The 23634-nt window shown below is 56.0% G+C and overlaps 3 protein-coding genes across 13 annotated transcripts in view; 1 reads left to right on the forward strand and 2 right to left on the reverse strand.

The window, feature by feature from the left end:
- Positions 1-216: 216 nt before the first annotated feature.
- Positions 217-3457, reverse strand: PRR19 (proline rich 19). Its single transcript, XM_017503133.2, has 3 exons — positions 3320-3457; positions 852-1458; positions 217-766 (listed from the first exon to the last, which is right to left on the reverse strand). Exons 2-3 carry the CDS (start codon positions 1450-1452, stop codon positions 297-299), a joined length of 1071 nt encoding a protein of 356 aa, XP_017358622.1. The 5' UTR covers positions 1453-1458; positions 3320-3457; the 3' UTR covers positions 217-296.
- A 3553-nt stretch (positions 3458-7010) lies between these two features.
- Positions 7011-12474, forward strand: PAFAH1B3 (platelet activating factor acetylhydrolase 1b catalytic subunit 3). 4 transcript variants are annotated; one of them, XM_017503160.2, is made up of 6 exons: positions 7011-7124; positions 7498-7591; positions 7768-7857; positions 9253-9369; positions 9448-9570; positions 12145-12474. In XM_017503160.2, the coding sequence occupies exons 2-6, from the start codon at positions 7514-7516 to the stop codon at positions 12430-12432; spliced, it is 696 nt and encodes a 231-aa protein (XP_017358649.1). In that variant the 5' UTR covers positions 7011-7124; positions 7498-7513; the 3' UTR covers positions 12433-12474. The 4 variants fall into 4 exon arrangements, with proteins under 4 accessions (XP_017358649.1, XP_037585363.1, XP_017358648.1 ...); XM_037729435.1 differs by having other exon boundaries at positions 7013-7124; positions 7213-7591; XM_017503159.2 differs by lacking the exon at positions 7011-7124 and adding an exon at positions 7136-7386.
- A 1222-nt stretch (positions 12475-13696) lies between these two features.
- Positions 13697-23634, reverse strand: part of CIC (capicua transcriptional repressor) — a 28752-nt gene continuing 18814 nt past the window's right edge. For 4 of the 8 annotated variants that reach the window (XM_017503072.2, XM_017503071.2, XM_037729405.1 and 1 more), the window contains 19 exons: positions 22532-22681; positions 22213-22447; positions 22004-22133; positions 21734-21916; positions 21486-21651; positions 20369-20571; positions 20056-20281; positions 19527-19630; positions 18011-19247; positions 17732-17919; positions 17275-17396; positions 17015-17181; positions 16622-16915; positions 16200-16525; positions 15641-15885; positions 15389-15543; positions 15174-15305; positions 14773-14904; positions 13697-14684 (listed from right to left, as the gene is read on the reverse strand). In XM_017503072.2, the coding sequence (XP_017358561.1) occupies positions 14317-14684; positions 14773-14904; positions 15174-15305; positions 15389-15543; positions 15641-15885; positions 16200-16525; positions 16622-16915; positions 17015-17181; positions 17275-17396; positions 17732-17919; positions 18011-19247; positions 19527-19630; positions 20056-20281; positions 20369-20571; positions 21486-21651; positions 21734-21916; positions 22004-22133; positions 22213-22447; positions 22532-22681 (4763 nt within the window). In that variant the 3' untranslated portion in view covers positions 13697-14316. The remainder of the gene's footprint in view (positions 14685-14772; positions 14905-15173; positions 15306-15388; positions 15544-15640; positions 15886-16199; positions 16526-16621; positions 16916-17014; positions 17182-17274; positions 17397-17731; positions 17920-18010; positions 19248-19526; positions 19631-20055; positions 20282-20368; positions 20572-21485; positions 21652-21733; positions 21917-22003; positions 22134-22212; positions 22448-22531; positions 22682-23634) is intronic. The other 4 variants (XM_017503076.2, XM_037729406.1, XM_017503073.2 and 1 more) reach the window with 3 other exon arrangements.

A 23634-nucleotide genomic window follows, 5' to 3' on the forward strand; every position in this document is an offset into this window, starting at 1 on the left:
ACTCTGGGGCCCCAGGATCACCAGAGCTCAAGGTCAGGTACAGGGTTAGCCACAGTGAACCTATGTGTTGGACTAACTGAAGTCCCAAGTTTTCCCCATCACACTGGCTCCTCAGGCCCTATGAAGGTAACAAGTGACAGTATCTTCCCTTCCACCTTGGACCTGGAACTCAGAGCTAAGGAAAGCTGCTCTCCTGGGTCAGCAACTCACTGAAAATCAAGAGGACCACTGAAGTACTTTATTGAGGTCACTGGGAGTACAAGATATCTGTCCCTAGACCTAGCCTCAACCCCTCCTCAATACAGTCTCATGGGTGGAAAAGACCAGGCTTCCGGACTGCTCCGGGCCACTACCCAGGAGAGGCTGGGCAGCGGGGCAGGGGAGCTGGGGCTCCAGTCCAGGACAGAGGTCCGGGGCAACAGGGGTGATGAAGGCTGAGGCACGGGCTGAGGGGTTCCAATCCCCCAGGACCGAGGAGGGGGTGGCGTGGCTACCAGCCAGATGCTTTTTAGCAAGTCAAATGCTGTTGGGGGACCCCAGGCTGCCCCAGATGGTGAAGACAGTGAGGGCAAGGGGGGTGGCCAGGGACCCCTTGATGGTGCCAGGCTCCCCCTATGCACAGTGGGCATGCTGGAGGTGTGGGGCATAGGGAAGGTAAACTCTTTTGTCCCTTGTTGCTTCCTTTGCCTCTCCTCCTCTGGGACTTGATCAGGGCTATTGATCCAGAAGGGTGTCATCCTTCTCTCAGAGCCCCCAGGCTTGGCCCCTGGCACAAAGGAAAGAAGCATAGAGGCCAGGTGAGCTAGAGCAGACAAAGGAAAGGGGAGTGCAGGGGAAAGAGGGAGGCTCACCTTGCAAGGGTGGCTGGCAGCCCCGGAGCACCAGGGCAAGGTCAGGCACACAACCATGGCAGGCCTGCAAGGTGTGCACGATGGCATCCCTGGCATCCTGAACCAGGTTCCTCCGGGGGAAGGCCTGTGGCAAACTCAGCTGGCACTGCAGCTCTGCCAGCAGTTGCCCCATGCCAGGCAACTCTGGAGAACTGGGTGGGCCTGGGCCTGAACCTCCAGGAGCCTGGTTCTCTTTGTCCCTGGACTGTGAGGTTGGCTGCTGGGCCCTCCCTGGGCTTGGGGAGGGCTTGGCAGAGAGTGTGGGGCTGCCTGGTGCCAGGGTTCCACTGCTAAGCAGCCTTCCAACATCTAGGGATTTCACCTCGTGGTTGAAGAGACCCCGGTGCTCCCGGCTTAGCCGGCCCTGGGTTATGACCACCAGCTTGGAGGCAGTAGGGTCCACAGGTGGGTCCTGAATGGCCACAGGAGGATCATGATGGGCTAATGGCCGGCGGCTGCCCAGCAGGGCCTTGTTACGTTCCCGCCTAGTCTTCCGACGGTGCACACGACCAGGTTTCTCAGTCCGCTGGAAAGGCTGGAAGACTGGTCCCCGAGTATCCATGGTAACCTGAAAGATACAGATAGGGTGGCCATCAGCATGCAGATAAGTCAAGGTGAGTAGCAACGTGAATAGGGAGGGCCGGACACAGTTGCTCATGCCTGTAATAACAACACCTGAGTAGGCCAAGGTGGGCGGATCACTTCAGGTCAGGAGTTCAAGACCAGCCTAGCCAACGTGGCAAAACCTGTCTTTACTAAAAATACAAAAATTGGCTTGGCATGGTGGGGCACACCTGTAATCCCAGCTACTCAGGAGGCTGAGGCAGGAGAATCAATTGAATCACTTGAACCTAGGAGGCAGAGGTTGCAGTGAATCAAGACTGCACCACTTCACTCCAGTCTGGGCAACTTAGCGAGACTCCATCTCAAAAAACAAAAACAAGTGAATAGGGAGAAGAGATGGTTTGGGGTGAGGTGGAAACACTATTTAGAGTGATAAGATGAGGGCAGGAATGGTGGCTAACATCTGTAATCCTAGCACTTTGGGAGGCCAATGTGGGAGTATCACTTGAGGCCAGGAGTTCAAGACCAACCTGAGCAGCAAAGCAAGACCCTCGTCTCTACAAAATAAAATTAGCTGGGTGTAGTGGCTCACATCTGTAATCCCAGCACTTTGAGAGGCCAAGGCGAGTGGATCACTTGAGGCCAGGAGTTCGAGAGCAGCCTGGCCAACATGGTGAAACCCGTCTCTACTAAAAATACAAAAATTAGCTGGGTGTGGTGGTGTGCACCTGTAATCCCAGCTACTCGGGAGGCTGAGGCAGGAGAATCGCTTGAACCCAGGAGACGGAGGTTGTAGAGAGCCGAGATCGCGCCACTGCACTCCAACCTGGGCAGCAGAGTGAGACTCTGTTTCAAAAAAAAAAAGAAAAGAAAATTAGCTGGATAGGGTGGCCCACACCTGTAGTCCCAGCTATTAGGGAGGCTAAGGTGAAAGGATTGCTTGAGCCCAGGAGTTGGAGGTTACACTGAGCTATGATTGCACCACTGTGCTCCAGCCTGGGCAACAGTTAGATCTTGTCTCTTAAAAGAGAGAAAGGACAATAAGAGAAAAGAAATGAGCAGAGAGATACTGGGAAAGGTTTGGTCAGATAGGGAATCACAGGGGTGGGATGGAGACAAAGGAGTCACAGTTAATGGGAAGATAAGCCAGGGAATACAGAAAAGCTATTGGGAACAGGGACATGGGAAAATAGTTAAAAGACGGAGGGTGGGGGCCGAGCACAGTGGCTCACGCCTATAATCCCAGCATTTTGGGAGGCCAAGGTGGGTGGATCATTTGAGGTCAAGAGTTTGAGACCAGCCTGCCCAACATAGTGAAACCCTGCCTCTACTAAAAATACAAAAATTAGCCGGGCGTGGTGGTGAATGCCTGTAATCCCACCTACTCAGGAGGCTGAGGCAGGAGAATGACTTGAACCCAGAGGCAGAGGTTTCGTGAGCCGAAATCGCGCCACTGTACTCCAACCCAGTCTAGGGGACAGAATGAGACTCTGTTTTTAAAAAAAGAAAAGATGGAGGGTGGGGAAGGAGTCATGAAACTGGAGGGATTTGGCGGTCCAGAAAGTGATTCTGGACGGAGAAATCCAGGGGTAGAAGAGCTACACGGGAATGCAGAAAGTGGAAAGAGACGGCAGAGAAAGAAAAGCAGGAGAGGGAGAGCAGCAAGAGAAGTCCGGAAAGCCTGAGAAAACCTCGACAGAACAGAAAGGGAGACAGGCCCGATCAGAGACAGGGCCTTGTCACAAAGGAAGTGCCTAGGGTAGTTAAGGAAGCATGGTGGGCGCGGCGGTAGGCAGAGTGAAGGGAGTGGGGTCCGGTTGGTGGAAGCAGGGTAGGGGAAGGGCACCTCTCCTGCCCCAACGAACCTCGGCACTTCCCACTCCACGTAGCCGTGGGGCGCAATGGCTTCTTTTCTGCCGTGACCCCAGCTCTCGAAGCCACCTGGCGCTGTTCCGGGCCTCGGGCACCCCCCACGCATGCGCGTGGCGTTTCCATACCCTTTGGCTTCGCGGCTCTGAGAGGACGGAAGCCCAGAGGCGCGTGCCGGAGAAGTGCCAGTTATAGCCCCGCCCCTCTCAGCCTCGCTCTCGGAAATCTCCCTTTCTTGTTCTTAGCGCCTCCCATCCACCAATTGGCTGTGAGGTTCACTAGGTCTGCCCCCTTACTGAATACTCATTGGTTCAGATAGGCATCGGCGGTCTTTCGAGGGCTCGTTGTGCCCAGGCGTGCCAAGAAGAAGGGTAGCCCCCACGCACAGCTGTCCCTCAGGCAGCCACAGACATAATCCCCAGAAAATTTATATAGTTGGCCGGACGTGGTGGCTCACTCCTGTAATCCCAGCACTTTGGGAGGCAGAGGAGCGAAGCTTGCTTGAGCCCAAGAGTTCAAGACCACCCTGGACAACATAGAAGACGCTGACTACAAAAAATTAATTAGTAGGCCAGGCGCAGTGGCTCACGCATGTAATCCCAGCACTTTGGGAGGCTGAGACAGGCGGATCACGAGGTCAGGAGTTCAAGGCCAGCCTGACCAATATGGTGAAACCCTGTCTCTACTAAAATTAGCCGGGCATGGTGGTGCGCACCTGTAGTCCCAGCTACTCGGGAGGCTGAGCCAGGAGAATCGCTTGAACCCCGGAAAAGAAGATTGCAGTGAGCCAAGATTGCACCATTGCACTCCAGCCTGGGTGACAAAGCATGACTCTGTCTCAGAAAATAAATAAATAAATAAATAAGCTGGGCGAAGTGGTTCGTGCCTGTGGAGCCAGCTACTTGGGAGGCTGTGGCAGGAGGATTGCTTAAGCCTAGGAAGTTGAGGCAGCAGTGAGCCGTGATCACGCCTCTGCACTCCAGCCTGAGGGAGAAAGCAAGATCCTGTCTGAGGAAAAAAAAAAAATGGGAAAAAAAATTAGGCCTGGCAAAATGGCTCAAGACTATAATCCCAGTGACTCAGGAGGGTGAGGCAGGAGAATTGCTTGAACCTGGGAGGTGGATGTCGCAGTGAGCCTAGATTTCACTACTGCACTCTCGCCTGGGCGACAAAGTAAGACTCCATCAAAAAAAAAAAAAATTAGTATACTGTTGTGATTCATATCTAGGCTTGATTTAAATGCCCAAAATGTCACAGTTGGGCTGTGTGACCTTGAAAATATTTGTAACTGGTCAGACTTAGTTTTCTGACCTGTAAAAATGAGATTGGTAATAATACTACCTTCCTCATTTGGTTGCTAGAAGGATAAAATAGAATAATATATCTAACTTGAAATGAGCCTGGTGAATGAAGAATGCCTGGAAGCTTTGTTTCTCACTAAGCTTTGCTTCAGGAACTACTCCAACTTATCTATCTACACTTGTCCCCTCAGACTTCATTTTTAAAATTTCTTTTCTCTCTTATTATACCACTAACGTGAAGGCATAATTATGACTTTTTTCTTTCCCTTTCTTCTTTTCTTTTCTTTTTTTTTTTTTTTTTTTTTTTTTTTTTTTTTTTTTTTTTTTTTTTTTTTGAGACAGAGTCTCAATCTGTCACCCAGTCTGGAGTGCAGTGGCACAATCTCGGCTAACTGCAACCCCCACCTCCCGGGTTTAAGTGATTCTCCTGCCTCAGCCTCCCAGGTAGCTGGGACTACAAGCTCAGACCACCATGCCCGGCTAATTTTTGTATTTTTTAATAGAGACAGGGTTTCACTATGTTGGTCAGGCTGGTCTTGAACTCCTAACCTCAAGTAATCTGCCCGTCTCAGCCTCCCTAAGTGCTGGTATTGCTGGAGTTAGCCACTGCACCTAGACGATTAAGACTTCTTTTTTGGAGACAGAGACTACTCTGTCACCCAACCTGGAGTGCAGTGACACAATCATGGCCCAATGCTGCGTTATCTCCCAGGCTCAAGCAATCCTCCCGCCTCAGCTTCCTGAGAAACTGGGACTACAGGTGCTTGCCTGACTTTTGTTTTGTTTTGTTTTTTGAGACAGGGTCTCACTATGTTACCCAGGCTTGTCTCAAACTCCTAGGCTCAAGCGATCCTCCCACCTCAGGCTCCCCAGTAGCTGGGACTGCAGGCATGCATCCCTGCACCTGGCTCTCTCAGACTTTATTTTTGTGATTAAGACAGAGTCTCGCTGTGTCACCCAGGCTGGCCTGCAGTGGCTTGATCTCAACTCACTGCAACTTCTGCCTACTGGACTCAAGCGATTCTCCTGCCTCAGCCTCCCAAGTAGCTGGGACAACACGCTTGTGCCACCACACCCAGCTATTTTTTTTTTTTTTTTTTTTTTTTTTTTTTTTTTAGTAGAGACAGGGTTTTGCCCTGTTGGCCAGGCTGGTTGACCTCAAGTGATCTGCCTGTGTTGGCCTCCCAGTGTTGGGATTACAGGAATGAGCCACCTCGCCGGCCTTCCTTAGACTTTAAAATCAAGCTATTCCATGATATTCCCCAGGCCCTAATAAGAAAGTGGTTACCTGTGTCTTTTGTTTCTGCTTGTTCAATCTTCATTATCTTTCAGATACTACTCCTAGGAAACCCATAGTCCTTAGAGTCCTTCTCCTCTTCCTCCCCAGAAGTCCCTGTCTCTCCCTCAAACACAACTTTGACACTCCCACACCTCTGTGTGTGGATCTGTCTCCCTGAACACACTGGGACAAGGCCAGGAGCTGACCCACTCATTTACTATTCATTCAGCAAGTGCTTGTGGAACCAGTGTGTGCCCGTCCCAGTCCCAGAAAAGTGGATTGAAACAGAACATACACACAATGAGTAAGACTCATCTCTATGTCTCAGCATCAATCCACCTGGAAGGAATGAATAGTGACAAGGTCCCACCTGGAGTGGGGCTACAAGAACATGACCAGGACGTTTAGCTGAGAGACCCCCGACTTGGTCCCAGAGGGAGATCTGAGAAGACACTGAGGTCTGAGATTAATTTGGGGCGGCGTAGGGGAAGAGGCGTGACCCCAGATGGCCTTGGCTGTGGATCTAGGTTTCAGAGCACAGACACACCCGGTCAGCCTGTGGGTTTAGAGAGGGGAGTAGAGGCTGCAGATCTGCAAGATGATCTGCGGGAAGGGCGCCAGACTGGACCTGAGCCCTGAAGGCGTCTCTAATTTCCTTTCTCCTTCTGCATCTTCTTCTACCCTCCAAGCAGGTCCTATGGTGTCTTGAATGCAAAGATTCGTAGTTTATATTTTATGCCGCACACGCACACACACACACAGTGTTTTGAGTAGGGGTCCTGTGATGTCCTGAATGTGAAGATATGTACTTTAGATTTCAACACATACACACACACACACACACACACACACACACACACGATGTTGTGAGTAGGGGAAGCCCACGAGGAGATAGGCTGAATAAAGACCTAGCGCTGCCTTAGGGTGGCTCCTTAGAGCAGAGCCTCGAATTTTCACATTTTGCCATCTTCCTTTCTGTTCCCCGCACCAGTAGAAAATGGGAGCGTCCCCTCCTAGCTGCATTCGAGCCACCCCTTCAAGGGATCCAAGAATGGACTCGTCCACTCGCTCCCCTCACCCCACCACGTGAATGGGCCACCCGCCCCCCCCCCCGCAACAGTAGGTGGTCCCTTCCGCACGTTTCACTCTCTACAGCAAATGGTATCTTCCCATTTGCTAGAAAGACGGCTAGGTTTTCCCCGCCCACTCTCGACTCTTCAGGTAGCTCGTCCCTCCCCGTGACCGGTGGGTGGTTTCTCCCTTCTCCCCGCTTTGGGAGCCGGATGGTCTCGCCTCTCTCTCCCACCAGCCCGTGCCGGGTGCGCTGCCCGGGAGTCAGCGGCCCGAGCGGGAAACGCCGGACGAGCCCACTGCGCCGCCGTTGTGGGGGAAGCGAGGGTTCCCGATTCCGCCTCCCTCCTAAGTGAAGGTTTCCGTCCCTGGAGTGGAGGCGGCGCCCTGTATCGGCCTTCGTCCTCCGCGGTTGTGCGAGCGTTGGGACTGTCCTTTGTTGCCTCGAAGGGTAGGAGTGGGCGTGGCGGAGCCAGCTCGGTCCGGAACACTCCCGGGTCGACCCCACCCGCTCATCCTGCAGGAGCTGCGGCGCCAAGATGAGCGGAGAGGAGAACCCAGCCAGCAAGCCCACGCCGGTGCAGGACGTGCAGGGCGACGGGCGCTGGATGTCCCTGGTGAGCGTTCCCACTTGGGATATTGAGGAGTCCGGGGCGCGGGGTGGGGGCACTCAAGAGAACGGCTGGTTCCTGATTGGGAAACTGAGGGCAGTTGGGGCGGTGCTGCCTATGGGCAGGGCGGGGCGGGCCCTGGAGCGTGCGAGCCACTGACTCCCTCTCGCGCGCTCCCGCAGCACCATCGCTTCGTCGCTGACAGCAAAGATAAGGAACCCGAAGTCGTCTTCATCGGGGACTCCTTGGTCCAGCTAATGCACCAGTGCGAGGTGAGGCCCATCTCTCTCCCCCTGCCCTATCCGTCCCTGTGCGCATGCTGATACTTCTGGACCAGAACCCAGGCCAGGTGGGGTAGGTATTATGGGGGTACCCAGATTGACCTGAGGTAGCCCGAAGCTCCGAGAGTCTTGGTGAGAAGGAAATGTATGCCTTGGTTTTATCAGATTGGATTTGTGTATAATGTACTAAAACCTAAAATGAGGCTTTCCTGCCATAGTCTTGCCTAAAGTGAGGCGCTTTCTTGTTTGCTTTAAGTAGTGCATAGCCCTCTTGGGATTGCACAAAGCTATAGTCACTTTACAGGAAGTGAAGGTCAATTCTAATGGCGCTCCACAAAGAGGGCTCAATCATAGTAATATCTTTACACTAAACATGTTCAACTGTAATAGCTTTCCTTAAAATAAGTTTCAACTGCAGTGCCATTGGTTCGATGCATGACTCAAGCCGACTGGATTTTCATAAAGTGAGTCTTGCTTCTATGGGGCTTGTTTTTTGTTTGTTGGTTTGTTTTTGAGACAGGGTCTTCTTGCTTTGTTACCTATTTATTTATTTTTTGAGACAGAGTTTCACTCTTGTCGCCCAGGCTGGCATGCAGTGGTATGATCTCTGTTCACGGCAAACTCTACCTCCTGGGCTAAAGCGATCCTCCCACCTCAGCTTCCCAAGTAGCTGGGACTACAGATGCACAACTCTACATATCCAGCTAATTTTTGTAGAGACGGGGTTTTGCCATGTTGCCCAGTTTGGTCTTGAACTCCTGGGCTCAAGCACAACTCTAGGCCAGGTGTGGTCACTCACGCCTGTAATCCCAACACTTTGGAAAGCCAAGGCAGGTGGGTCACCTGAGGTCAGGAATTCAAGACCAGCCTGGCCAACATGGTGAAACCATGTCTTTACTAAAAATACTAAATTAGCTGGGCATAATGGCACATGACTATAGTCCCAGCTACTCAGGAGGCTGAGGCAGGAGAATCACTTGAGCCTGGGAGACAGAGGTTGAAGTATGCCAAGATCGCGTCACTGCACTTCAGCCTCCAGAGTAGCTGGGACCACAGGCACGTGCCAGCACACCAGGCTAATTTTTTTTGTATTTTTAGTAGAGACGAGATTTTACTGTGTTAGGATGGTCTCTATCTCCTTACCTCGTGATCTACCCGCCTCGGCCTCCCAAAGTGCTGGGATTATAGGCGTGAGCCACCTTGACCGGCCTTAATCAATTTCTATAAAGTGAGGTTCAGCCATGCTGGACTATGCTCCAGGTGAAATTTTAAAAGACTGCTTCCATGAAGTAAGGTTCTTCAATATGGCATTTGGTTAACACTTGGACAGAGGGTCATTGTCTGTGTGGACAGTGCCCCTGTGCCCATACCACTTCTTACCCACAGATCTGGCGGGAGCTATTCTCTCCTCTGCATGCACTTAACTTTGGCATCGGTGGCGACAGCACACAGCATGTACTGTGGCGGCTGGAGAATGGGGAGCTGGAACACATCCGGCCCAAGGTGAGCGGGGCTTGGGTGGGGCTCTAAAACATCTTTTGCCTGCCCCCTCACCGCTGCTTCATGTCTTTCTTTCCACAGATTGTGGTGGTCTGGGTGGGCACCAACAACCACGGACACACAGCAGAGCAGGTGACTGGTGGCATCAAGGCCATTGTGCAGCTGGTGAATGAGCGGCAGCCACAGGCCCGGGTCGTGGTGCTGGTGAGCGGCTGTGAGGGTGGGAAAGGAAGAATGGCAGTGGTCTGGGACCCCCTCAGATATAGCCACAGTTGGCACAGTTCTAGGCAAGTTAGCATAGAGCAGTGGCTTTCTGGCAGAATCTCATGTTGGAGCTTGCTACACCCTTCAGAGTGGCTATGGTTGAGAATGAGCAATTAGCCTTTTTTTTTTTTTTTTGGAGACGGAGTCTCGCTCTGTCTCCAGGCTGGAGTGCAGTGGCACAATCTCGGCTCACTGCAACCTCTGCGTTCCAGGTTTAAGCGTTTCTTCTGCCTCAGCCTCCCAAGTAGCTGGTACTACAGGTGCATGCCATGCCCAGCTCCAGTTACTGTTTTTTTGCCCAGGGATGGCTTGAGACCTTGGGGGTCTCAAAAGTGGTTGGGCACAGTGGCTCATGCCTGTAATCCCAGCACTTTGGGAGGCCAAGGCGGGTGGGTCACAAGGTCAGAAGATCAAGACCATCCTGGCCAACATGGTGAAACTCCTCTCTACTAAAATACAAAAAATTAGCTGGGTGTGATGCTGTGTGCCTGTAGTCCCAGCTACTCTGAAGGCTGAGGCAGGAGAATTGCTTGAATTTGGGAGGCAGAGATTGCAATGAGCCAAGATCACGCCAGTGTGCCCCAGCTTGGCGACAGAGCCAGACTCCATCTCAAAAAAAAGAAAGATTAGTTGGGCATGCTGGCACTCGCCTGAAATCCCAGCTACTTGGGAGGCTAAGGCAGGAGAATTGCTTGAACACAGGAGGCAGAGGTTGCAGTGAACCAAGGTCACGCCACTGCACTGCAGCCTGGGCAACAGAGAGAGACTCCATCTCAAAAAAAAGACAAACCCAAAAATGGTTGGGCATGGTGGCTCATGCCTATACTCCCAGCACTTTGAGAGGCTAAGGTGGAAGGATTGCTTGAGCCCAGGAGTTCAGGACCAGCCTGGGATACAGCAAGACAATGTCTCTACTAAAAATAGTTAAAAATTAGCTGGGCAGGCCAGGCATGGTGGCTCAAGCCTGTAATCCCAGCACTTTGGGAGGCCGAAGCGGGTGGATTATGAGGTCAGGAGTTCAAGACTAGTCTGGCCAAGATGTTGAAACCCTGTCTCTACTGAAAATACAAAAATTAGCCAGGCGTGGTGGCAGGCGCCTGTAATCACAGCACTTTGGGATGCCAAGGCGGTCAGATCACCTGAGGTCGGGAGTTCGAGATCAACCTGGCGAACATGGAAAAACCCTGTCTCTACTAAAGATACAAAATAAGCCAGGTATGGTGGCGCATGCCTGTAATCCCAGCTCCTTGGGAGGCTGAGGCAGGAGAATCACTTGAACCCGGGAGGCGGAGGTTGCAGTGAGCCGAGATCATTGCACTCCAGCCTGGACAACAAGAGCGAAAGTGTCTCAAAAAAAAAAAAAAAAAAAAAATTAGCTGGGCATGATGGTTCGAAAAACCTGTAATCCCAGATACTTGGGAGTATGAAGGGGGAGGATCATACTTGAGCCCAGGAATTCAGTGTTACGGTGAACTGTGATTATGCCACCGCACTCCAGCCTGGGTGACAGAGTGAGACCCTGTCTCATCAGAAAACAAAGAAAAATCCTCCAAAAACCTCTTCGAGTATGTCAAAAGTTGTCAGGCATTCTTTGGTAAATCTAGGCTCCATCATTTCTAGGTAGCTAGGACACTTCCTCTTCTGAAAGAGGGGATTGACCCCTTGCCATGAGCCATGATGTTGATGTTTTTTTTTTTATTTTTGTGAGACAGTCTCGCTCTGTTGCCCAGATGAGAGTGTAGTGGTGTGATCTTGGCTCACTGTAACCGCCTCCTCCTGGATTCAAGTGATTCTCCTGCCCCAGCCTCCTGAGTAGCGGGGACTGCAGGCACGCTCCACCATGCCCGGCTAATCTTTGTAGTTTTAGTAGAGATGGGAGTTTACCATGTTGGCCAGGCTGGTCTCAAACTCCTGACCTCATGTGATCCACCTGCCTCAGCCTCTCAAAGTGCTGGGATATAGGCATGAGCCACCGCACCTGGCCTATTTATTTATTTGAGACAGGATCTGGCTCTGTTACCCAGGCTGGAGTGCAGTGGCATGATCTCAGCTCATTACAACCTCTGCTTCCAAGGCTCAAGTGTGGTGAGCCGTACCCTTCCAAGTAGCTATGACTACAGGTACATGATATCATGTCTAGCTAATTTTTGTATATTTTTGTTACGGATGGGATTTCACCATGTTGCCCAGGTTGGTCTAGAACTCCTGGGCTCAAGTGATCCATCCAGCCCTGCCTCCCATCATGCTGGGATTACAGGTGCAAGCCACTGTACCCGGCCAGTGTCAACGTTTTTCTAAGTGATACTTGGAAAGAGGCTAAACCCAGAAGTCTCTTGCTGAATTGGGGCTAGGATATGATATTTAGGAACTACCCTTCCACCCTACCCACTTGCCTATCCCTAGTGTTTGCTGCAGCTGGAAACTTCATGGTTGGGGGTAGAGGACAGGTTGGCATAGAAAACAGGATACCCAAATGCTCATTTCCTTACTACTACTCCTGGTGTTCCTGCTCAGGGCCTGCTTCCACGAGGCCAGCATCCCAACCCACTTCGGGACAAGAACCGACGGGTGAATGAGCTGGTACGGGCAGCACTGGCTGGCCACCCTCGGGCCCACTTCTTAGATGCCGACCCTGGCTTTGTGCACTCAGATGGTACCATCAGCCACCATGACATGTATGATTACCTGCATCTCAGCCGCCTGGGCTACACACCTGTCTGCCGGACCCTGCACTCCCTGCTTCTGCGTCTGCTGGCCCAAGACCAGGGCCAAGGTGCTCCCCTGTCAGAGCCCACACCCTAAGCATCCTGCTGCCTTCCCACATTAAACTCTCCTTTCTCTGTCTGCCGTTTCCTGCTTTATGGTCAAGCCTGTCTGGGTACCACCACCAGTCCTTACCCTGATCCGTGACCCTGCAATACCACAAGGTGGTGTTTTTTAAGACAGGGTCTCTGTCACCCAGGCTGGAGTACAGTGGTGAGACCACGGCCCACTGCAGCCTCAACCTCCTAGGCTCAAGCGATCCACCCACCTCAGCCCCCTGAATACCTGGGATTACAGGTGTGGGCCACTGCATCCAGCTAGTTGTATTTCTTTGGAGAGATGGCATTTTGCCCTGTTGCCCAAGCTGGTCTGACTCCTGAGCTGAAGCAATCCACCTGCCTCGGCCTCCCAGCATGCTAAGATTACAGACATGAGCCACTATGCCTGGCTGTGGTTCTATTTCTGCCCAGTGCAGGCGTCACTGATACATCCAAGACACTGTTCTTGTGGTTAGGTTAGTTTTCACTATTACAATAGAATGTTTCAGGCAGGTGCTACCTGTCAACCCTAGGTAAGACCAGCTTGCCAGCACTACCCTACAGGACCAAGGTCAAGCAAGAATTCTGAGAGCATAGTGACCCAGTACAGTGAAGCCCACCCTACCCTGCCCCTCCTCCATCTCTGCATATACTGTTGCCCCGACTGGAAATTCCTGGTGCTCCAGGTGTAGCTTTGATACCACTTCTGCAGAGGTATCCTGACCTTCCCACCCTTAGTTATCATCCTTCCACACAGTGTGGGTATCTGTCACCTCACGTGGGCACTGTGTCCACATGCTGAGTGGGAGGGGTGTCACCCAGGGGAGGCTGCTTCAAGCCATTGCAGTGCTGACCCAGGCCACATGGGGGCAGCAGGGGTCACGTGGAAGACCCTTGTCTCCTCTTACCCACTGCCACCTCTGGACTGGGACCTTTTGGGGCCTGTTTCCTGAATACAAATGACATCAGAGACAGTGAGGGTAAACCATCTGGTGGCATCTTGCCTCAAGCCTTCCCAAGCTCATGCAGTCCAATGGCTGAGAACAGGGCCCAAAAGCATTGAGGCTCCCTGAGCACACGGGCTCCTAAACTGGAAGAGGGACTGCCTGGTCCACAAGTCAGGGACCTAGCCCGTGGGGTCCCTCTGATGTTGGAGGCAGTGGTCCTGGAATTACTCCCCAGACCTCATGGAAAGTCTACAGCTCCATGACAACTGAGAACAGGGCCAGTACAACCTCCCCGTTAAGAGCCCAAAGCCACACAGGTGTGTTAAACAGCTTTAATCTCGCTCATCGCGGCTTCTCGGCACAGTAAGAAATATTGCACATGATCAACATGTTTTGTTCTGGGAAAGGGGGCAAAGGCAGGGGGAATCACCTTCTTAGAAAGTACAACCCAAGTTGGGAGGGCAGAGGGGGTGAGGAGAAAACCCTCCCCATGCCTGTGGCAAAGTGCAGGAGCCCCCACCCCCAAACTAACCTGAGTCCAGCCCCTCTGGGGAAAAAAGGGGTGCGTGAACTCCCCCCTATTCCACAGGCGCCTCCCTGTGGCCCAAGGCCGACACCACCCTCCAGCTGGCAGCCCTGGCAGGAGCTATTTTGCATAAAGTGAAAAGCTCTGAAGGTCACACACTCCAGGTTATGTACAGGGGCTCAGAGGAGGGAGACTGCCCCTGCGGCCCCCTCAGCTGCCCCCCAGCATCGGGAGGAAGCTGCGGAGGAAGGGGGTATATACAAGAGGAGCAGGCCTCATTCCGCCCCAAACTGGAGAGGACGAAATGGCTTTACTTGGGAGGAGATAACCATCCTGCCCCCCATTCCTGCCCCCACATACTGTCCATGTCCTGAGGGGGTACTGTGAGTCCTGGGATCCTCTCAGGGGTCTCTCACCTGCCTGTGGCAGCTGTGGAGGGACCTGGGGGTGGGGGGGAGGGCTGTGGAGCCCCCTCCCAGCCAGGCTGGCCAGGCCCTGACTCTGGTGGCGGAGGCAGTGGTGGGGCAGCCTGGGCCGTGCCAGAGTCCGAGCTGGGCGAGGTGGGGTCAGGGCCCCCAGCGGGGCTGGGAGTGGGGGCAGGGGCAGCAGCGGTGCCAGTGGGGGGTGGTCCAGGGAGGGGGGCCTCAGCTCCAGGGGGCTGCTCCGTGGGAGTGGCTGCCTGCATGATCTTCTGGCGTACCTCACGGATCTTCAACTGCAGACAAACCTTGGAGGGGAAGATGTCTGCATAGCGGGCTTGGAAGGCGGCTGTGGCCTGGGCTGGAGGCAGAAAAACGATGGGGAGCGCAGGGTGAGATGTGCAGACAGGTCCGACCCGAGTGACCTCAAGACTCTAAGACATGCTCACCTGATGGGAAGAAGCCATGGTCCTGGAAGAGCTGCATGACCAGGGCCCGGCGCTGGTCCAGGGTGCGCCGCAAGGAAGAGTATGGCACCTTCTCATACTCCAGCTCCCCCAGCACGTCCTCAGCTTCTGTACCTGCGCAGGCACAGGCAGCATGGCAAGGCTACAGCAGTCTTGCCACCGTCTGAGTACCCACCTGAGCCCTCACTGCATTCTATTTCACAGAGGAGTGAGAGAGGGGTTCCACCCACAGTCACAGGGCAACTCGGGGGCCTGCCAGACTCCAGAACCCTGACCTGCTATCCTGCCTCTGACACCCACCCCACCTCTCCCTCTAACTACCTCCCAGAGACCCACTCCTCTTGCAGGCTCTGGGCACCCCACAGCTCTGCCCACCACGGCACCTGTACGGTCAAAGGTGAAGATGTCCCCCTCGCACTTGGCACTCTTGGGGGTGTTGGGCTCCGAGCTGCAGCTGGAGCGTCTCCTCATCTTGCGCTTGGGTGAGGTGGGGTCCTCGGGTGCTGAATCCAGGTCTGGCCAAACAGAAGCAGGCTCAGCGCAGGTGGCCCTAGTCTGCCCTCCACCTACGGACCCTGGATGCTGAACGCTCGCCTACCCGTGGAATTCTTCCTCTTCTTGCGGTAAGAGCCCAGGATGGCCCGGGGTGAGGTGGCCAGAGACTGCAGGGTAGGGGAGGGCAGCACCTCCTCAGGCCGAAACTCAGGCAGCTCTGCAAAGCGCTCTTCAAAGTCCACTTCTGACAGGACCCTGCTGGAGGGCCAGCAGGGTCACCTCCCCCGCCTCAGCCTGCAGGTGCTCCCACTCCCACCACCCCACACACCTCACCAAGGCCCCAGCCCAGGCTCACTTGTCCACAGAGTCAAAGGTCTTCTTCAGGGGCGGGGGCCGCACCTTCACCTTCTTGCCAGCACTAGCTGCCTCCTTGCGCTCGGGGGTGTCCCCGGCCGCCCGCCCACTACTGCCCTCGCTGCTGCCACCAGGAGCTACGGCTGGAGCTGGAGCTGGGCTGGGAGGGGTGGGAGGCTCCCCACGACTCTCCAGGCCCTGTCCAGGGACGCGCCAATCTGAAGATGAGCTGGGGAATTTGCTGGCCTGGCGTGGAGATGGGTAGGGAGATGAAGAACACAGGGCTCAGACTCTGGGGCAAAGGCCAGAAACAAAGAGTTGAATCTGAAACTGACCGGCAGACCCCTCAAGAAGGCCCAGTCACACAGCCTCGAGAACACCAAGACAGGGCCTCAGATCAGAGGGGAGCCAATACAGGCAGGTAGAAGGGACAGAGGGAACCCTTTAACCTGAGAAACACATAGGCATGGAGAGAAGAGGAGCAGGACAGAAAACCAAAGACACCCATGGAGGGGCACAGCTGAGTGCCAGTAGCGACCCCACAGCCTGCAGGTGCTCACCATGGTTTCAGGACCCTTGGCGCAGGTCCGCTCCTCAGCAGGCAGGGGCGGTGGGGGGCTGCTCCGGGCTGTGGGAGTCCAGGTCTCTGGCGGAGGTGGAGGGGCTGGTGGTGTGGGCTGCCCCTCAAGCTCAGACTCTGGGGCAGTTGGCTCTCGGACTGGGCCAGGCTCCAGAGGCTGCCGGGGTGCAGGGCCAGGCCGGCCAGAGGCACCTGCCTCAAAGGACCCCACAGGAATGCTGGCAATGGCCGCCTTCACTTTCTGGGGGGCCTTTGGGCTGGGCCGCTGGGCCTTGGGGGCCACTAAGCTGTAGGTCATGGAACCTGCTAGTAGGGAGAAAAGCGTTTGCTGAGCCAGACCCGACTGGAGCCCATCTGCTGGGCCCCCCAACTCACCCTGCTGTGAGTTGATCTGACACCTACCTGTGGCACTCGGGAAAGGGCTAGTTGGGGCCGGGGTGGCAGTGGCAGGGGCCGGCGGCCCCTTGGGCAGAATGGTGGCTGCAGGTGGAGTTGTGCTGGTGGCCACAGTGTAGACCAGGCTTGGGGGGGCCTGGGATGGCTGGGCCAGGGGTGCTGAGGAGGTGGGTACAGGGCTGCCAGAGTAAAACGCCGTGATGACAGGACCTCCAGGGGCTGCACAGGCAGGTGGCAGCTGGGGACTGGGCACAGGCGACACGCCCACCTGACCAGGAGCCAGCAGTGGGGCTTGGCCTGCTCAGAGACAGAGAAGGAGAAGCAGGGGACCAAGTTAGGGCCCGGACTGCCTCAGCCCCACCCTGGGTCCCCAGCACTGCCTGCCACGCCGCCCCTCACCTGAGAGCAGGGGCTGCACGAAGGCGGGGCCGCTGGGCCCCAACGAGGTGAAGCCTAGAGCTACAGAGCTCGTGGGCCCATACGAGGTGACTGTTCCAGCCTGGCTGGACGCAGGGCTGGTACCCAAAGGCAGCGCATGCCCGCCCGCTGACTGCACATAGGTGATTCTGCCACAGGGAGAGGAAATGGGGAGGAGTGAGGTAAGCCAGCCCCGTCCCACCCCTTCCTTAGCCTTTGAATGTGGGGTCAGCTGCAATTACCTGGTGGAAGAGGGCAGCAGGACCTTCTGGGGCTGTGAGGTGGGTCCAGGGAGTGTGGCTGGGCTCAGGGGCGGCACCAGGCCGCTGGGTGTGCTCACAGGCACCGGGGTCAGCTGGATGATCTGTGGGGAAGGGCACCCATGTGCCAGAGTGAGCTGTGGCCCCAGACTGGGGAGGGGAGGACCAAGACCTAGAGGGGGGCTCTAAGCAAAAGCAGGGAACACAGAACTTGGGATAAAAACAGGATGGGCAAGATGACAGTGAGAGATGAGGACACAGAGAAGTAGGGTACAGACACTGAGGACTCGAGAGTTGGGATGCACAGAGACATCATAGACGAGGACAAGACAGAAAACCAGAGACAGACACAAAAGAATAAAAGAAAGACAAGACAAAGAAATGGTGGGGTCCAGGGACTAACACCCAACAGAAGGCAGAGAAAGAGGCAGGGCCTCACCTTGCTGGGTGGCTGGGCGCCATTCTGCACAGGTACTGAGAAGGGCGGGCTCACCAGGGGCAGCGGCTGGCCGGCCCCTCCACCCCGAACTGACATGCTAGGGGCAGCCAGGGGCACTAGGACCTTCCCGGGAAGCAGCTGGGCTGAGCCACCTGGGGGCGGTGCCTGCACTGGAGAAACTGACTGGGCTGGAAGTTAAAAGGCAAGAAAGGAAAAGATTACAAGGGAACCAAATGAGACTTTGGCCCCTCTCCTAGTGCTGCCCGGCCCAGGTCTCACCTTTGGGGGGTGGGGCGGAGGGTACCGACTGCAGGATGGGGATGCCAGGAGTGGGTGCAGTGGCAGCCAGGACTTTGCCGTTGGTGGAAGTGCCCGGTGGGAGGGTGAAACGGATGCTGGTGGTGGGTGCAGGGCCGCTGGGAGCTGCTGCCTTGGTCCCAGGGGCTGGTGCTGGGGCAGGTGCCACTTGAAGCTGCTGTGGCATCGTGGGCAGGATGTACTGCACCTGGGTGATTCCCCCAGCCTTGCTCAGGGCACCTGGTTGCAGAATGCCCAGGGGTACTGGCCCATTGGGGCCACTCCCAGCACCTGCTCCTGAGCCTGCAGTGGTCCCACCGCCAGGGGCCCCCTGGGCAATGAACTGGACAGCAGGGGGCACAGGGGCCCCATACCCCGGGGTGCCCACCAGTAGGTTTGTGACAGTGGCAGGCGCCTTCCCCACAGTGCCCAACAGGGGTCCAGCCACCAAATGTGGGGCTGGTGAGGTGGCTGCTGCCGACTTCTTGTCCGAATACACTAAGCTGACACCCAGCGGGGAGCCCCCAGGCACCCGAGACCCAGTGCCCATTTCAGTCCTGGCACCTGCTGTGTCATTTGGAGATGCCTCAGCCCGGCCAGAGGTGGGGAAAGGCTTAGAGGCGATGGGCACAGGAGTGCTGCTGACAGGCCGTACCACGTTGGTGACCATGGTGGCGGCAGGACGGGACAGGGGAGCTGCTGGGGCCCCGTAGGCCAGTGATGGGGCGGGGGCAGAGGGCACTCTGGCTCCGCCACCCTCTTGCTCCTCCTTGTTTGGGGGCAGCACCAGTGTCTGCAGAATGCTTCCTCCTCCGCTGGGAGGGGCCGCGATGACAGAGGGGCCTGGTGGCTCCAGGCCACCCACACTTTCAGGTCTCTTGCGCCGGTAGGTGACAGGATCCGTTGGGAGGAACCGGGTCGCCTTGGAAGGTGTCCCTGGGCCCGCAGCCCCAGGGGGCGGGGGCCGCAGGGAACCTGCTGTGCTGCCCTGACCAGACTCCTGGGCCTTGAAGGTTCCTGAGCCCAATGTGAAGGAGGTGGCTGCCGAAGCTGAGGAAGAAGCGGGCGAGGACGCAGAGGAGGAAGACGGGGTAGAACCATAGCCTTTGCCAAAAGCTGCAGGAGGATCCGGGGGCCCTGGGGGCTCAGGGTCCAGCGAGGGGCGGCAATGGGTAAAGGAGGAACGGATCACAGGTGAAAACACCTTCCGACCAAAGCCCTGAGCGAAGGAAAAGACACTCCAGGTCAGGACATGCCAGCACCTAGACAGCAGCCCCCTAGCTATGTCCATCCAGCCTGTCAGCAGGCCAGCCTAGAGCTGCACTCCTGCCAGCTGAAGGCCTCAATTCATCCTGGCTATGACCCAACTCCCCATGGGGCAAGCAGCTTGCCCTCTCTGGACCTTAATGTCCCCCTCTCTCAAATACCTGGGAGGAACAGACTTTCCCGTGGCCTAGGAGGGAGTGTGATGGGACAGCACCGTGACCCAAGTCCTCACCTTGTTGCCTTCTGGGTCCTCCCCAGAGCTGTCCCCACTCTCGCTGTCGGTCACCTGCTCCTTACACTTGAGATCAATGTCAGTGGTGCCGAAGCCATCGTCAGCTGGGAGAATGGAGGGAACAGAATGAGCAGGGGACTAAAGGTAAGGGAACCCAGGAGGCCAGTCTGGAGCCTCGATCTCAGCTCTGCCCCGAGCAGGCAGGGACTGCTGTCCAGGAAGGCTACTCCTCAGTCCAGGGCTGTGCCCATGTGCTCAGCACAGGAGCCTATGAGCCCACAGGAAAGAGCCCCTAACACTGCACCTAAAGATCTGGTCATGCCCATGTTCTCCAGGTTTCCTGCAGGGCTGGGGGCTTCCTGAGGGCAGAGCTGGGTTTACACAGAAGGGCCTGAACTGGCCACACGCAACCATAAACCAAGTAGAAAAGAAACCAAAGGGGCCTAGGGGCCTGGATCCAAGTTCTGCCCACCCTCTGAGTCTTGGCCTGCTGGGTCCTGGGCAAGATTCTGGGCCCTGCAATGCTCACCGATGACGTCATCATCTCCTTCCTCCTCACAGATGACCATGCGCTCCTCATCACTCGTCATGTCCTCACTGGCCGCACGCTGGGAACGAGAAGCTCGAGTGGGCAGCAGTGGGGGCCGTCCAGTGGCTGCCAAGGCACCTCCCTCACCGGGGGCTGCAAAGGGGCCTGGAGCTCCATACTGGGTAGAAGGCTTTGGACCAGAGTACGATGCAGGGCCAGACACCATCTGCAGGCAGGCAGAAGGAAAGGTTCAGCTGGGCTGCTGCCTTGGACAGCCTCCCTGCCCACCCCCCAGGGCGCCTGCACCCCAGACCTGCGTCAGTTCCTGTAGTGCCTGACTGTCTACTTCTCCACCGTCCAGACTGTGTACTCCACTGTGGGAGAAGGCTCGGGGCCGGGCTGAGCCAGGTCCCCCAACTGTGTGCAGCCGTTCTGTCCCACAGGAGCTACTCCCTGGAGCCTTGGGGTCCGAGCTCAGGAGTGTCTGGGCCGCGACAGACAGAAGCTCAGAGGACACTGTAAAGTGGAGGGGGGCACTATGACAGTCAGGAAGCCTCTCACCAGCACCAAGGCCCAACAACCCACAGATATTTCTAGATACTGGGCAGAAGCAGGTTGGAATTTCTGGGCCACTTGGTGAAAAAAACACCACCCACCACCACCAGCCCAGCATCTCCTTCCTGCTGCTTCCTGCCCTCTGGGGTTGCAGCAGGCCCATTCCCTGCAGGGCAGCCCTCCTCAAAGTAAGGAGGCCTGGAGAGAGGTTCACGTGGTGCTGGCTAGCCAACTGCTGGCCTGTCTGAGCCTCGGCTCCCTCATCTCAGAGAGGAAGTAACTAGCGTCCCCACCCTCACAGAACTTCAGTTCCACAAGAACTATCCACCTATCCTCGTAGAATTGCAATTTCCATGGGCTCACTCCAAAAATGTGCCCCAGAACACTGCCAGGCACACCAGACACACCAGACACCCTCAATAAGTAAGTGTAAGCAGCCCATCAGGGGCGTTTGGAAGCTGCAGTGGTTCCAACTACGAAGTTGGGAGCCAGCCAAGCTGGGGTTTACATTCTGGCCCTGTCGCTTGCTTAAGCTTTAAGCAAGTTACTTTGTCCCTCTGAACCTGTTTCCTCATCTGGAAATAGAACATGGTTTTGCAGACTACAGCTTATATTCCCTGTGGCGCCTGGCACATACTAAACGCTCAATAAACAACAGCTAATAATGAGACTGCTGTTTGGGAATCTTATCTGCCTGGATCTCCCTGGCTCCTTCACATAAATCAACTGCTGGTTCCTTTATGGGTAAGGGTCGCCAAATAAAAGCGACTGAGCAGAGAGGAGCTGCTGGGGCAAGGGATGAGCAAGCAAGGGGGTAGCTGGCGGCTCTCAGGGAGGGAGGTGGGCAGGGTGAGAGACCCAAGGGGCTGACTAACCCCCAGGGGCAGCGGCAGTGCCCGTCTCCGACATGCTTCGCTCCCGCGTCTCCTTGTGCCCTCCTGCCAGCCCCAGGCTCGTGGGCTTGGCCTCCGAGCTGGACTTCTTTCGGTCCTTGTTGCACCACTTCCAATCTGGGTGGGCCTTGAAGTGGGCCTCCTTCACCTAGCAGGAGAGGGCAGGGCGACCCTTCACTCACCCACCCCACCAGAAGAAGCTGGGAGGAGCCAAGAGACGGCAGCGTTACCTGAAAGGCCAGGTCGTGGTACTTCTGCTTCTCCTTGGGCCCCAGGGCATACCACCACTCGCCCAGGATCTTGCTGACAGTCCGGTTGTCCTGGTTGGGATGACGCTGGTGGACCAGGGCCCGGTGCCGCTTGCTGAAGATCATGAAGGCATTCATGGGCCGCCGGATGTGGTCTTTCTCTCGCTGCATTAAACACAGCCCAGAGCGGGACAGTTAGGACCAGGTGTGGGTGGCCACAGGGTGAGCAGGAGACAGGTAGGGATGAAGCACCTTGTTGGGGCTGCGTCCATCCTTCTCAGAAGATGAGTCTCGTTCCTTGGGTAGGGCACTGAGGGACTGGGTCCGACGTTTTCCGGGCGGAAGAGGCAACTGGATCTCAGGAGACATGATGGAGAGGAAGCTGCAGCAGGGCAGCAGGGACAGTGAGGGCCATGTCTCTGGCCAACCCACCCCCAAGTCCCAGGCCTCAGGGAACTCACGCATCATCATGGTCACTCTCTGTCTCACTGTCCAGCCGGGACTCTCCTGGGGGGCCGGGAGCCTCCTCTTCTGTGGTGGGAGGCAGACCCTTACCAGGTTCCACCACCCCCAAAGGATGTGGGGGTCCGGGCCCTGGGCTCTCAGGGCATGTGGCTCCAGGGGGCCGCCCAGGGTCAGCACTCCCTGTCCCACCTGGTGGCCGCTCATGAGCAACAGCTGCCGATTCAGCAGGTTCTGGGGACAGAGAGGTAGATCAGAGGGCTCCTGGGCCACCTGGACCCCATGCCCATGCCTGTCTCCAGGCTCCCCAGCCCTCACCTTTGCTCTGGTTGGAGGCCACTGGGTGGCTGGCAGGTTGCTGGGCCTCACTCGGCTGCACGGAGGGGTCAGGCTGGCTGGGTGCCAAGAAGGGGACTAAGGAGTGCCAGGGGAACACGGCCACAGAGCGAGGTTCCACATTCGTCCACACTGTGGAAAGAAGCCAGGTGAGCTGTGCAGCAGGAGAGCCTGGCCCCAGCCCCAACTTAAGCTCTTCCCCACCCTAGATGAGGTGGCCCCACCCCTTTGTCTACCCCCACCCCACACCAGAGCCTCTTGGACTCGTCCATGCAACGTCACTCAGGAAAAACTCCTCCCTGAAAGGTTTCTAGATTTATAAAAAAGAAAACAGAAGCGGGGAAGGGAAATAGTACTCATGCCCCACTCCTCCCCCCACCAATCTCTACCAGCCCTGCCACCAGGGACCAGGCCAGAGGAACGATTTGCTCCTGCCACAAACCAGGTCATGCTCGGCTGCCATCCCACACTCCCAAGGCCCCAGACCTCTATGGCCTGGGACCCCCCACCCCCGTCATGCCACATTCCCAGCAGCCCAGTCACCACCTGACACAGCCTTTCACCTTGGTCTCACACTCCCTTTCCCTTTCCTGAGGCATATGGCCCCATGTCCCCTCCCCTCCAACTCTCAGTCCACTACCCACAGGCTGTGGGCGCTCTTACAACTGTGGTGTGGGAGTGGTCCCTCTCCTTGCCTTCCTCCCCCACCACAAACACAGAGTGCCAGACCTGGCCTTCCTGGCTGGGCACAGGTGGCTCCAGCAGCTCTCCCCTTTCCACCCCACAGAGAGAATGCACCATCCACAAATCGGCCTCCCAGCCTCCCTCCCCATCAGCCCCTCGGCTTATCTGTAGTCCAGTGTCCAGCCCTCTTTTCCCAAAACAAGGGAGGGTGTGGTAAACTCCTTGGAAGAAAAAACGTGGACAATGGGCCACAGGAGAGAATTGTTACAAGTCTCTAACCAGAGCGGGCACAAGTGCCAGGTGTTTCCTTGAGGACATGCACAGGAAGATGCTTCCTCGCCAGGAGGCTGGTCCCAGGGGTCAGCCCCAAGAGGTGGGTGGTGGAAGAGCAAGCCCTGGGC

Source organism: Cebus imitator, unplaced genomic scaffold (assembly GCF_001604975.1).
Source record: "Cebus imitator isolate Cc_AM_T3 unplaced genomic scaffold, Cebus_imitator-1.0 Scaffold306, whole genome shotgun sequence".
NCBI lineage: Eukaryota > Metazoa > Chordata > Mammalia > Primates > Cebidae > Cebus > Cebus imitator.